The 15,217-nt window shown below is 36.4% G+C and overlaps 1 protein-coding gene across 5 annotated transcripts in view; it reads left to right on the top strand.

The window, feature by feature from the left end:
* DMD (dystrophin) overlaps positions 1-15,217 on the top strand; it is a gene marked incomplete at both ends in the record, with an annotated part of 1,256,016 nt that overhangs the window by 1,124,467 nt on the left and 116,332 nt on the right. For all 5 annotated transcript variants that reach the window (XM_080362523.1, XM_080362521.1, XM_080362520.1 and 2 more), the window contains 2 exons: positions 1,987-2,065; positions 14,001-14,061. In XM_080362523.1, the coding sequence (XP_080218649.1) occupies positions 1,987-2,065; positions 14,001-14,061 (140 nt within the window). The remainder of the gene's footprint in view (positions 1-1,986; positions 2,066-14,000; positions 14,062-15,217) is intronic.

Here is a 15,217-nt window from a genome sequence, read left to right as displayed (position 1 = left end):
TTCTGTTTGTTTTGGGGTTTTTTTATTTGCATGGTTTTTTAATCAATGTTTACCTTCCTAGTCTTCATTGAAAGGCCATTTCTTGATTAAAAATATCACATTAGTTTATGCTTCTATACTTAAGCAAATGCTACTGATGACTAGAAGCAGTCCTATCATCATTTTCTATGCACTTGCAGACTTCTCTAACTTATATCTGTGCTGTGAACTAGGTGTGAACTCAAGCCCGAAGTCGGTCCCTAGTATGCAGCGTTGCTTAATAGAACATCTGTCTGTGCAATTCAGTGTCCATGCTTAAATTGTCCTTTACCCAGCCTTCTTCTACCCACACTTCCAGATCTTATCCAGAGTTCAGCCTCTTCCTAGGCTTAGTTTTGTCCAGCTAAGCAATCATCAAGATTAAACAGAAAAACCACAGGTCACAGGACTGATCCAGCATGTGCCTGCCTTAAACACACCGGCATAAATGTTGCTCTCCGAGCAACTATGGATTCAAGAAAGCAGTAGAAATAAGACAAGAGGCTACATGGTGATATGCTAGTAGCTGAGCTATGTGAGGAGGTGCTGGTCAACCAGGACTAACAACAATCATATGGATTATGTCTGTGTATAGGAAGCCAGAATGGAAAAGGAGGCATAGAAATTCATGAAGCTGTGGGAAAACCATCTGAAAAATGGCTTGAGGAAAGAAAAGAATGTGGAATTTTTGGTCATAGTGTCAGTTTTGAAACTGGAAGCAAAGAAATAATGTTCTGATATTAAATTTCTCTTGTGCTTAGTGAAACAATATTTTGGGGTCTAGGGATTATTTGGCAAACAAACACATCCATATCAAAGAGCTAGTCAATTCTATCATTATTTTTCCCCCCTAACTGAATCATGCCCAGTTATTGCTCCTTCCTACCACCAACCAAAAGAAATCTCTGAAAGTTTTAAACTGTGGATGGCTTTTTACCCATGCAACCTATTAGTTTCTTTGTTATGCATCTCACAACTAGGACAACAAAAACAGATCAATCAGTTTTACTTTCTGCTTTGCTAGTTTTGATACAACGCTTTTTCTTACAGGCAATATCTAAGTTAACTGAATCTGCTTCCTACCATTCATTTTACTTAATACATTTTTTAAAATATTCTATCATTACTTCCAAATATTTTTCCTTGCTTACCTAATCCTATTCTTAGCCCTAACTTAGTGATGGTATCCTTTTAGTAAATAGGCTATAAAGGTCCTGAGAGATGTCATTCATACACTATGGAATCTTATAGCAACCACCCTCTCTTGACTGCTTGCTTAATACTTAATTCTACTGGGATTTTCAAGGGTAAAGATAAAACCAGTCTGAGAATTATTAATAGCATCTGTGTTTTCATGCTGTGCATTAACCCAACAAAACACTGGGAACAACGTGTTCTTCAAAGGACTTTTCCAAGGAAAAGCTTGAGGGGCTTGGATTTGACTGATTAAAATAACAAAGAAATGTTTGTACCAGACACTCTTTGGTTATCCTCATTTCAGCACTTGGCTAAAATATGGTTATCATGCCTACATTTAAGAGAGATCACTTTTCACATGTTGATTTATAATAGTAAACTCTCAAAAGGTACTTTTGAGGTAATTCTGTAAAAGTATCAACAGAGGAATGTTTCTGACTTCAGTATTGGCAAGCAACAGTGCTATTCTCTTCAGGTACATAAACTCAGGCCAGTTTGCTGTACCTATATTTACCAGCCTTTCCATTTTAAAGTTGTTCTAGCATCAGGTGTAGCTGAGGGGGGAAAAAATACCAAAAACCAAACCCAAACCTTTTTCGACCTCCTTTCTTTTGGATAAAACCCATTAAATCTCAGTTAAATCTTGAGGAGTAATAATTGTTGCAGGAGCCTGCTTAATTTTAAACAGAATGTTCTCTAATGGAAAAAAAAAGTATCTGACTATAATTGTTACTTGTTTAGAAGAGAGTCATTTTTTTCCTCTCTTGACAGGTGGCCATTGATGAGCGCATCCGACAACTGCATGAAGCTCACAGAGATTTTGGCCCTACTTCCCAACATTTTCTTACCAGTGAGTAATTTCCCATTTTTCTTGCTCAGTTTGTGTAGACAGTTGGCATTTTTGTATCCATGTCAGTTATTGTTGCTATGAGTTTTTATTTTATATTGTATTATAATATTTTTCTTTTTTTTTTCATTACTATGAGAAGAAAAGTGTTAAATAAGTTCATGTAGTCCAGGGTAAAAGGAAAATATCTGCCAGTATCACATCAAAGCAAGGCTGAACTTCATTGTTTAAAGGTTCTCTTTTAGGACTAGTGAATTAAAATTACATTAAAAATACGTGAGAGTTTCTGATGATTGTAACCTAGAAAGGATTCAAAGAAAATTAAATTGGGTTTATCAGTTCAAAGAAGTATTCAGCTCCAAAAAGGGGCAAAATAAGACCTGCAAGAAAAATATTTTGCAGGATTTGATCACTTAGCAGGGCTATGAGAGGATCAAAACCACAGTGGGAAAGTTGGCAAAAGGATGGCAGTTCAGTAAACTTTTTACAACTTTGCATAAAACATAATTGCCAGGAATATTCCCACTCCACCTCCACACTCACTCTTTTATCAAGGATGTTTTGAAGTACACTGAAAGACAACTTGAAACACCTTCAAAGCTCTAAGCCAGTGACTAAAATGAATCTTCTCAGAGGCTGTGTCTTTTCTATTGTACTTCAATTAAGGAAAGTAAACAGTAAAACTTTATTTAAGAGATTGTATCAGCAGAACAGAACACAGTCACAGGATAATGATCTCCTACATGCAGGGACAAACTATCCAGACATCAGAAATAGATGTTGCTATTATTGCACAGCTATGTTCACAGTGGGGTAGAGGACAAACTTTTCTTCAGCTGATACTGCATTGTAATTTTAATTGGTTAACCATTTTTCCACTGAAAATCTCAATGGGAAACTGAAAATTCTCAGTGGAATGAACTGCAAAGTCAAAACCAGAGTCGATATTGTGCCATATAAGCATAATGCAGGCTCACAAAGATTCAACCATGCATCATAGAAGAAATAAGCCCTATTTTTGTAATTTCTAATACTTTTTTTTTCAAAGTCTCTTTTATTTAACTCTTAATCATCGTCAATAATTTGTCAGCTCAATATATATAACTGCAAATCAGGCTTGTCCAGGTTGAACATGCAAGTTCTTATATGACTTGTACATGTATATGGCATGAACACAATATGTAAGCAGAGGCCTGTTTTTCTTATTACATATGGTATATTCCTGGTGAAGGAATAAATTTGAAGGGTAAATTAACCCAACCTCTATCACAATGTGAAACTACACTGTCACACTGAAGAGCACGTTCTCTGTGCTGGTGCTGAATGCAACCAGGGAACTTGTGTGACAGTTGTGTCCTAGACCCTTTCTGCCTCATTACTGATAAACTAGATCAATCTAAAAGTTGCTCAGTGGTATGACAGTCACCTCTTTTAGCCCACCCACCATTAGTGTGATACTGAGACAATACATTTTTTTTCCGTGTACTAATCAGAGCCAGCAAAGAGTGGAAATCATGCTGGATACATCTCACCACTTGAGGTTTGCTTTAGGAGAAGGAGCCAGGTGAAAATGTGCTCACTTCAGAAATAACCAAATCACTGAGAAAAAAGAGACACGTGTATTTGTATATTCTCTCTCTTCCTTAGATGTATGTGCATATACATGTTCTTACATGTGCATGCAAAAATTAGGTTTTTGAAGCACTGAAAATATCTACAGAATACTTCCCAAGTATAAGTGCTCAGTCACTGAAAACTGTCAGTACATCTATCAGTCCCATCTTTCATAAGCATCAAATTCCAAAAGTATCAAGTTCCTTTGTATCATGTACTATTACTACACCTGAGGAAAATATCATGCTTGGACATGCTTTTCATGTACTGCCTCTGCTGCATCCCTGCACTGATGGAAGCACATCTGTTGGAGACGTAGCTGTGCATGAGAGAGAATGCCAGCAACACCAGTCTTATTTCTGTATCTGTAGTTTTGGGAGTGAACAAATCAAACATAAGGGTTTCCAAACAGAACTGGGCAGGTTAAATGAGGGTGAATTTAATGGCTTGTAAGTGACTGATCCAGTCTAGCTGTGGCAACAGCAGGGAAAAGATGAATCATGGTAATTTTGCTCTCTGGTTTTATTTTATAAGCTCAGCTCACAAAGTGGTTTTGTCTAAGGAGCTGAAATACATGTAAGATCAATGCAAACTGCAATAAGTAAGGAAAATATGCAATTTATTGGCTACTTCATACCTAATTTATATGCTAGTAATAATCAGTTCATCCTCTCAAACTCAGCACCAACTTTCCCTCTAACATACATGCTAACTCACCTTAACATATGAGGGATGATCTTCAGCTCTCAACAGTGTTTATATACTTACCTGAAAAATTGTCCTTCTGTAGTTGATCTGCAAAAAGTGTGGTACTGTAGTCAAGTTCACGTTAAATCAGTGACTGAATCACATTTCTCTCTTATCTTCAATAAAAAAATATGAGCTGTTAATCTGCAGAAATGTTTTTTTCTATTTGCTATTATTTTATATATAGAAATTAGAGCATCAATTGTCTGTGTCTGTTTGATCAGGACTGAGGCTGCACAGGGCTGTTGAAACCCTAGTCAAAAAAGTAATCAGGTAGTGATGCAGGGAACTCATAGTTGTCATGCCCTGTGCAGGCAAGGAATTAAGTGGTAGTCCCTCTTTCTAAATACTTGCAGCCTGTTCTAAGAGCTATTCTTATAGCTATTTCTGAAAGTGATGGGAAGGAAAGTGTGAGTTAGAGATACAAGGAGTGAAAAATATTTAAAAAAAAAAAAGAATCCTGCTTTGTAACATTTTTGATTTAGGGACAATCTTTTTTCCATTGTCCTTTCTTGCAGCTTGACCTTCTCTTTCCACTCTTTCTTATTCTAAATGACCAGGTGACAGTGTTTATCTGTACTGTGGCACAGGATTCTTCAGATGTTTCCTGGCTGTGAGTTTAAAAAAAATGATAAAAGAGCTCGTATACACTTTCGTCTCTATAGCAAGGTTTTGGTCTGCCCTCAAGTACAAAGGTCTGTAGCCAAGACTGGGCCTTACTTTTGTGCTGGCACATGAACTTGCCTCTCTCCAGGCCTCCTACATTTTTTGCTGGGTTCTCTCACCTCAGCCCTTGATGTTCTGATCAGTCCTTCATGCTTCCCCAAACTCATTTCACTGTGCCAGTCTCCACAGAGTTCCAGCTCCTCCTCAGTTTATTCCTTGCCAAGGACAGACGCTCTCAGCATTCACAGCAATAGTTGTTAAGATATGGCTGATAAATGTATTACATGTGCAAGACATTACATCGTTGGATAGCCACAGAGTGAGGCTGATGGTTTTGAAGGTTTTGCTGTTTACCTAGGATGATAAGTCAGGATGTAAAACAAAAATAGGAAAAAAAAAGGGGGGGGGGGGGGGGGGGGGGAGGAAGAGGAAAAAAACCTCTTCTCTGTGAAAGAGAAATTAGTAAATATTTAGCAAAGTAATTTTAAAAAATCTGTGACCCTTTCATGGATGATGGTACAGTACTTAATTTGAAAACTATATACAGTAACTGAAGTGTAGAAAAGAGTACCTGCAATTTCAAGCATAATGCAGACTCCAGAGTTTTCAGTGACTCTGGCATAATTTTACTTTTTTTACTTCTCCTTTATTTTGCTCTATGATGCTGCCTCTTACAAAAAATGGGATTTGTTGTCTCTTTTTGGAGAACCCACCTATATTTGTCACCATAGTTATTACTTTTTTTTTTTTTTTGTGATGCAATAAATGAGCGGTAGGATTGATGTCAGATTGCTTTTAATATCATTTGCTGTGCTAGTCAGCCTCCCATCCATCCTATTTTTAATGTGATAGCTCGTTCACATGCATTACTTGTGATCGCTGATAAATATAAGGAATTATGTCTTTTAAAAGTATAAACAAACCTTGCAATTTACTGTCCGGCTCCAGTATGAGCCACCTGTTGGTATGTATAACATATAAATGAAGTGACTGTGTGAAATAGTACTCAGATATAACTGGCAATTACTGGGAGTGTGTGACTGGGAGATCCCAGGTGCTGCTTGTGATTCCCAAGCTTAGAGAACATGGACTTTTGTTAAGGTGAACAACCTGGAAATATGAGGGACAGAAAGAACATTTCAGTTTGCAATTCTAAAAGGCTGATTTACATCTAACTAACATTTTGTGATTTGTTTTTCCCAAGCCACAAGCTTCTGCTACCTGTACCTACATCAGTACCAGACTTTCTAATCTGCATACCTAAATATGTGCTAGGAACTGTATTTTAACTGGAGATACCTCACCATGCCTTTAAGTTTTGGACTTCCAAGCAGGAACAGCACTGACTTCAACATGAAACAAGGCAGCCATAGCAGCTTTCATTCAGAAACAGGAATGTTACAAATGCTGCAGCCAACATTTTGTATTGCAAGCTCGCAATCAGAGTGTACCTGCTGCATTTTATGTCAGACAATTGTTTAAGAAACAAGATCACAGGAGCAGGCTATGTAACCTCGGTCTCTCTTTCTCAGGATAAGCTCCGAGCTGTTACAGTTCAGATGTGGGTTTTTTATTCTTCTTTGTCTTTCTGTGCTTTTGTGTCTTGCTTCAGTTATTTAGGCCACTCTCCTGAAAAATAGGAGGTGTGGATCTGAGTGTGGTGTGGGAGAGAAGTCAAGTGCTTGCATTTCCCACTTTCTGTGTGAGTGCTTAGATTATTAGGCAAAGCAAAGATTAGTGAAGCTCTTTCTTGCACAGGCAGACGTCTTTAAAAAGGGCAAGTCCTGCTAATTAAGACATCTGACTAAAAATGACAGGGCTCTGGGACTCTTAAGACACTTTACCCATCCATCTGATAGACAATTTTCCAGCGCTAACAGCTATATCTTTCTCTCTTATTTCTTACTGCATTATATTATATTATCTTCCAGATAGTGCTTTTGACATGTAGACATTGAAGACAGTGTCCATTCATCAACATCTTGGATATATGATTTAATATTTTTAGATATCATATTGAATGTTTTGAATAGAAACTCTTACCAAACAGTAATATAAAGACAGAAGATAAGTAGTCACAAAAGAATCAGCCTAACTCCGAGAACTCCCTGGAACAAAATGGATTTTATTATTGCATTTAAATGTAGTCATATTATCTAGAGGAGCCTGATTGCTAGAAAACTTCTTGTTTCCCTACTTTTGTATAAATGCAAAATGACTTCATGTGCTTCTGAAGAAGAAGAAAAGAAAATTAGTGAAGTATCAATTAAAAAGTTCACTTCGCAAGTCTTACCATTGTTGTTATCATGGTGAATTTGTAGCTGCACTGGGCACTAATTCAACCTCAAGATTTGTGTGATGCATAGATCAGGTTTAAAGTTAAGGACTTCAGTCCATTTCTTGTTTAGAATATTGTGACCATAGCCACATTTTTTGTGGGCTTTTATTTTTTCATTATATTTTCTTTTCAGGACAACCAGAGATAATCTGTCCATGAAACTTAATAATATATTTGATTCACAATGAAATAGGATTTGTGGAATTCTACCCTTATACCCATGTTTTCCGTTTTTCTGCACTTTTGTACTAAGTGACCATTTCTACTATATTTCACCTGAAAGGAAGCATTTCTTCCTTGTAATTAATATCTTGTGTAAGATAATTATTTATAAATCGTTCTCTCTTGTTTCCTTGATTTGTCAGCAATTTTTAAATGCTGCATAGTATTTATTTTAAAGTAGAGAGGTTTTTTGGGAGGGAGTGGTCAGGAGAATTGCCGTCTTATTATCTTATGGCAGCCAAATTAATTTCTGGGTTGGTAGGTAATCCCATATTCTGCAATGCTAAATAATTTGCAAGTATTTTTTTTTTTTTTTTTAATCTTAATAAGACCAAGAAGATGGGTTATTGCCTATTATACTTTTGTCCACTGTCTGAATTTGTAGGCTGTGAAGATAGGCTTTCCCTTAGTATTTTATAATCTTTCTGGAGTAACATTGGGTCTGTGAAGCCTAAACAAAAACTACTTCATTGTTAACACTGCCAAATTTAACTCTGGTGCATTTAACCATGTGCCCATGTTGTCATGAGATGTACATTGTGTTCAGTTTAGGACATGTTGTTGTCCTCAGACTCCAGGACTGTGGTAAAATAGACATACTCAATATACATATATTGGAATTTTTCTGTTCTGTTTTGCTATGAGAGACATGGAATATTTACCAAATATTTTTCTATTTATCTAATTCCATTTGTATAAATATCTCCACAAATTTGATTAGGTCATTTTACAACCTCATTTGTGAGCCAGTTTTAGCGATTTTATTTTTAAGAGTTTAAGAGAGCAAGAGAAGTTAGCAACATGAAGTATCTGTAACTTAGGATTTGTGAATCAATACAGACTATATCACTGTTCTGTATTTCATGCAGTATTTCTTTATTAAACAAGTAGATCCTTAGTTTTTGCCATTTTATAGTAGTGTGACATTTAAGAGAATGAGCATTAGATGAATTATATATTTTGCATTACAAGTGGCATTTGGAACTTCTGGAAACACTGTTCATGATTAAATGTGTGCATTATTTACGTTTTATCATATAGTGTCAACCCTAGGCTGCAGGTGAGAAAAATTTGCCATAAAGATTCCAGCAGGAAATGTGGAGTGGAAAGGCCAATTTTTATAACTCTTGTAATATTACTGTCATTGTAATTGGCACTGATCGCGTGCTGAACCTTTTCGTGACTAAAAATCCCTTCTTCAAATTTATTATAAGTGTTCTGAAAATGATATACTCAGTATAAGTCTGCATGTGTGCTACGGCAGCAGCCAGTGCTGCTGGCATTGCAGGGGAGCAGTGAGGGTTCGCTTGGATTTAAGAACAGCAGAATCCGAGTGGAGAAGGAGCTCACGATCACCCCATGCTGTGTAGTCCTTATGAAAGACAGGTTTTGACTGAGGTTTCTGCATTGTAACTTCTAAATTGTGCAGCTGATGTATTCTGACATCAGTATCTCAACTACACGGTGCAACATTAGACTTCAGTGCTACACAACATGATCTGATTGTTCTTCGGTCTCGCCTAGTGCAATAATAAATGCACATAATTTAGAAATCAATTCTCTATAAGTCTGGGGGGGAAAAGATCATATGTTACAGATGTATACTGATATTTGTTGTGAAGGTTCTCAAAGAACTCATAGATTATGCCGACACTTCTATTGTGCCACCATCACGCGGGCGTACGTATTGGAGGTGGCATTCTGCCGGCATATATCATGAACCGATTATGGAGGGGAAACATTGCTTTAGCATATTCTCTCAGGAAAAGAAGCATAAGCTCATTGTAGTCTGCAGAGAGCAATAATTTTTCATTTATAATGTTCTTATTTGAAAATAATCGCAATAGCACTCATTGCATCTTCTTTGAAAGGTTAAGGTATCTTACACAGAGGCGAACTTCTGATTCTTGGGGAATCAGAGTCTTTCCAGAGGCAAAGGTTGTCTCAACATTTCATTCCCCCTGCCTGCCTATAGCTGAAGTCACCATCTCCACATCTTGCTGCAGTGAAAATAATTGGTATGAAAACAGACTTTATGTGAATAAATAAACAAATTCCTAGCTCCGTGTTTGCATGAAGATACTAAGGATGACAATGCCAGGTAGAACAACGTAAGACATGCAGGTAGAGTTCCTAGGCTGAGCCAGTAAATTATTAGCATTATTAAAATGTGAACAGAATTAAGCACCTTGCTGATTTACAGCTACTATGGGCACCAAGCAGGTCATGCAGGTCTTGATTGTGAACATATGACTGTGCCCAGCTTGAACTATCATGATGCTAAATTGCATATACAGGGTGTTTCGAAGAGATGGACCCAGTTTCAAAGACACAGTGATTTCAAATTAGGTCCATCTTTTTGAAACACCCTGTATAATAAATATTAAAAAAAAATAATTGAGAAGATATACGTAACAGTGTATGGTGTATGCATACTAGGCAGTGCTACTTTGCAGTTTCTGTCCTAAGACTTTCCCAATACTTTAACCTCTAGTGACAAATAAGAGTCAAAATCAAGAGATTTTGTTTGTATTTAGAACTTAAAAGGTACACTCATACTATTATACAGTGACTAGAAGTGTGTGCTGACTATATAAATAAGGACCACTGAGAGTAACTTTCAAACATACTACATTTACTCTTTGAGTAGCTGGAGAATAAATAGTTTACTATTAGCAAACATACATGTATTTTTCATTATGTTTGTAGTGCTAAAGTGAAATATTTATCAGATTATTTTTTTGTAATATCAACACAGATAAAATTATACCATCATCCTATTTAATATTTTATTCAGATCCCTGCATAGATTAAAACACTGCTGAAGTTCAGAGAACCAGCATGCTACTGTTTCATTATACATTCTGAAAAAAAGTATATCAGCTTGCCGTCAAAAGCTGTGTTCACTTAAGTTGAATAGGCCAAGTGAGACTCAGATGTTAGCACACCAAAGGAAAAAAATAAAACTCCCAAATTAGGTAAACATTAAAATGTATATTAATACAAATAAATTACAGGGAAATTTCAATTCACTGTTAAAATGTCCCATATTTTGTTGTAGTATTTGATTTCAGTCAACAGCCTTGCAAGTAGCTGAGTGTATGATAATGGGTTCTTACACTGTGCAAGCTAGAACAATAGAACACTTTTCAATTAAAAAATTACAAAATGTCTGCTTCTTGAGTACTGTAGCACACAGGGATACTACCAGCAAGAGTTTTCAGATTGGCAACTAAAGTGGTCTTAACCAGGCATTAAATATTTATGTCCATTACCTGCACTAGGTTTGTAATGGATAGTAAACCTCTACTGGTAACCAGAGATAAGAAACAGTTGTTCTCAGCTTCTGGACTTGTGCCAAAAATGAAATTATTATTCTCCTAGCATAGCTGTAGAAAGTATCTTGTATTTTGTCAACTCAAATTTATGCAAGGCTAGAATCATCCAGGAAAGTAAAAGTGTATTATAGGCAGCTTCACAGCAATCTCTTGAAAGAACATTAAATCCAATTATGCAGAACATCACAGAATTGTTTGTTATTCCTAAAGCACTTAGTTCTTGTGAAAACAAAGTATTTGTTCCCCTTCTAATGTATCAAGAACACTATCGTATGTAAGATTCTGTGATAATAAGTTATGATTGCAAAGCTCTTACCCAGACTAATTCAGAAGCAACAGAAGAAATATACCTTGCAAAAAATATGCAGCAATCTATCCTGTCCTTTATTCAGTTAAAACCAAATTTAATAAAAAACAAATCTTAAAGTGGAAGAACTGTAGCTTCATAGTATTCCCATTGGGAATATGAATGATTGTTTGGGAGTGAAATATGTAAGAAGGTCAATTTTTAGTTAATACTGAAGGGTATTTTATTTTCAAAAATTGTAACTTAGTATAATCGTATTCAAATTAGTCCTCAAATAATACCTCTTCCCATGGGTAAGAAACCTTATCATTGTCACTGAGTAGACCTTTTAAAACCATTTGGTGGACCACATATTAACACACAGGTCAGTATAACTGAATAAAAACATACAAAGATATCACCAAGCAATTGACAGTGTAAAATGAAATTGTAATCGATGTCTAACTCCTTGGCTTTGGTTTCCTACCCACTTCTGGAAAATGGAGAATATTGGATCAGTCAGCAAAATTACATTAACAGCAGTGTATGTTCTCACCAGTAGAAAGAATAATTAAGCATCAGGGTTAAGTGTTTTATATGAACCTAAAAACAAAGTTAAAAGCAGGATATGTTCTCTTGTTTTACGGTAGTTAACATCAAAACAGGTTGTATCTTTGCCTCCTTTGAGGCTATAGCAGCACACAGAAACTGAGCAGATGTGTACAGCTGCAGCTCATGCTACCGAAAAGAGCAGCTTAATGAATGGCAACCTCCGTCTTCATGGCCCTTCAGCTATATGGTCTACGAACACTAAACCAAACAGCAGTCTCTGTCCCAAGAAGAAGCATTTGATCGTATATAAATTATATGTATATCTCAGTATTTGTATTTAAAAATGAACACAGTTCTGTGCTTTGGTACATGTGGGTCATGATGCGAACTTGAGTGGCGGTGCAGCGTGCTATTTTTCCATGGGATCTAAAACTCTAGTTCAAATTCTGTGTTTCTTGTACACTTCAAGAGTTACCTTTATTCACGGTTCATACCCTTGAAATTTAATTCCGACTTTCTTTTTTAAGGAATGCAAAACTGTGTAAGTAATAGGAAAGCAATACACTCAGCTTAGCTACAGCTAGTTAGGTGAGGGCTGAAAACAGCAGGACCTACAGAGGTGCTGTGGTAGGCTTTTTATAACGCCTTGACCACTGGCAATATAGAACAGGGTTATCACAGTCATATTTCTTCCAGACACATTCCTTCCTTTCCCTAGCTTCTCAGCATTGTCTAAAATACATGCAAAACCCATTGCCACACTCCCCAGCCTGTACTCTGTTCTCAGTTGCTTTTCCTTTTCCTCTTCAGACCATCTAGAATGTTTCCATCTTCCTCCACTGCTGCTGTCTGATTTATTCCCCCTCTGGGGTCCATAGCCTCCTTCCAGCCCTCCTCACAATCCATGCGTGTGCAACCAACAAAATAGCAAGATTTCCCTCTACAGCCATTTTTAATAAGCACATTTCATCTCTTTCCTCCAGTTCTGATACAAGATGTATGAAATGTACACATTGGTTATTTTGCTTGTATGGATTTTGATTTGTTGACTTTGTTAAAGTACCTGCAACTTGGGACTGGCATTTTTAAAGTATTTTGAATGAGGGGGAAAAAAAAATACTCTGAGCAAAAGGATCAAGCAGCTCATCACTAATTGTCTCGGTAACAATTATTTTCCTTTGTGAACAGCAGGGGTCACTAAAAAGAAGGGTTACACTGGGTGAAGCAGACAGGCTTTTTTTTCCCCACTAGTTTACTTTTCATGTATTTTTTAAATCACTACATTAAAGAAGAAAACCCTTGGTTCTACTGGTTTTGACAAATAACAAAGTCTTAGTTAAAAAAATATATTTCTGATTATGGCCTAAACTATAAGTTATCTCTGCCTCTAATAAAATTTCTACTAAAATTTATTAACAATTGTTTTGTCAGCAATGAGTTTTATATAAAACTTTGTTACAAAATATTTTTATTAAATTGTAAGTTGATATTGACATTTACCACTGTGATAGCCAAGAGTGAATAATGTCATTTCCTCACTATGTCTCATGATCAAACTCTCATTTTCTCCATTATTTGCTGTTACTGGAAGTAAGTAGGACACAATTACTAATGTTGATAAATAAAAATACATTGTTCTCTATTTAGAACAAGTCAACAATAGAATAAACAAAATACTTAGATGGTCTCTCAGTGTTATTTCGTCCAATATAAAATGTAAATAATCAGGTAATTCTGTTCCTAAAAGAAAGGAAAGCAGTGACCACACCAGGAAAGACCTTGAAGAAAACTCAGTCAAACACATTAGCAGGTGAAACGCTATAAAAGAACACACCAGAAAGATGAGTTGTTTGTTCTGCTTCCTATCTGTTCTGTAAGCTTAGTAGTCAAGGAGGGTTTTTTTGTATTTATCTTTGCAGCTGAATGAGTTCCATTTCTCTCAGATTAGGACAGAAATTTCAGAACAGCAGGTTAATCCTTCCTGCCTTCATGGACAACTGAGCAAACAGACCTGTATCAGCGTGGCCAAGTGTAAAATTGTAATTCTAGAGATTAACGTTGTCTTTCCTGTTTGCTTTGAACTTGACCTCCATGTTTCTCTTCTAGGTATGTTTGCATGTATGAATGTGTGTGTGCAGTTATTTATTTATTTGTTTGTTTGTTTGTTGTTAACAGCTTCTGTCCAAGGCCCCTGGGAGAGGGCAATCTCACCAAACAAAGTGCCGTATTATATCAAGTGAGTATAAATAGTAATTCATTTCAGCTATTTTCATTTGTCATTTAAGAGGATAGTTAGTAATTGTCTTAGATTATTGTGTACTGCTCCTGTGGTGTCTAAATGGGGAGAACGAAAAGGAGTGAAGCATACAATAAATTTCGCAGAAGTGTGCTACTTATTTAAAAACACAGTAGGATGCACTGATTTGTATGTTCTTTGGTTTTATGCTGCTGTAAATCATATGCAAACTAAGTAAAGCATCGGGGTATGTGGATCACAGGTTAAATTGTACCATTTCCCACTGAAGAGTATGTATGGCAGGTTTTGCAAAACCAACTAACAAACAAACAAAAACAAACAAACAAACAAAACCACAAACCCAACCAAAACTACAACAACAAAATCCAAATTGCAGCTGTGAATGTGATACACTGGATTTGTTAACATAGCAATGCACATACTTTATACTATGAATTCCTTTAGGGATAGTATTTGGTAAATTCTTTATCTGAGGAATGAAGAGGGACAAATTAGTCCCTATGGACTATTATTTTAGAGCTTAGATCCCAAATCAAGCTAGTTTGCTTTAAGAGATGTGTATGCTTAACAAATTAGGAGAAAATTTAAAAAATCAACAAGTTGGAAACACATGCTTCTTGTGCCCTAAACAGAGCCACAGCACACCACAATACATAACTTCTGAAGAAAACAGGTAATGCAATACCTGCAATAAAGAACGTAGTGCAAGTAACTGAAATACACATATTCACATGGTTTCTCCTTATATTCCCAAAACACTTTGCAAACTCAACTAGTGTCACTGAAGCCATCTGGTTGCAGACGGCTTTTGCAATGGCAACGTTCACTGCTACAGCACTTGAGTTACATGTGAAGAAAACTAAGTCTGTAGTGCAATTCAGAGGCACGGTTATACCTAAGATGGCTTACTGTTGTGTTAAATTTATAATTTTTCTGATATTTGTATTTGGCTATGAATAATGAAACAGTCACAAGGAAGCTGGAAAGCTCTATCAAGGAGGAGGTGCAATCTACAGGAGACAAATGCTGGAAAGCAATTCCGTGTTCTAGCACGTAAGAGCCAGTTTATGGCAATAAAAGGAAAGGATCCTTTTTTTCTCGTTCCCAGGGCATGGCTTGCCATTATGGGGAGAGA

The sequence above is a fragment of the Nesoenas mayeri genome (assembly GCF_963082525.1).
Source record: "Nesoenas mayeri genome assembly, chromosome: 1".
NCBI lineage: Eukaryota > Metazoa > Chordata > Aves > Columbiformes > Columbidae > Nesoenas > Nesoenas mayeri.
The sequence above is the reverse complement of the archived record's forward strand: the minus strand, read 5'-3'. Positions and strand labels throughout refer to the sequence as shown.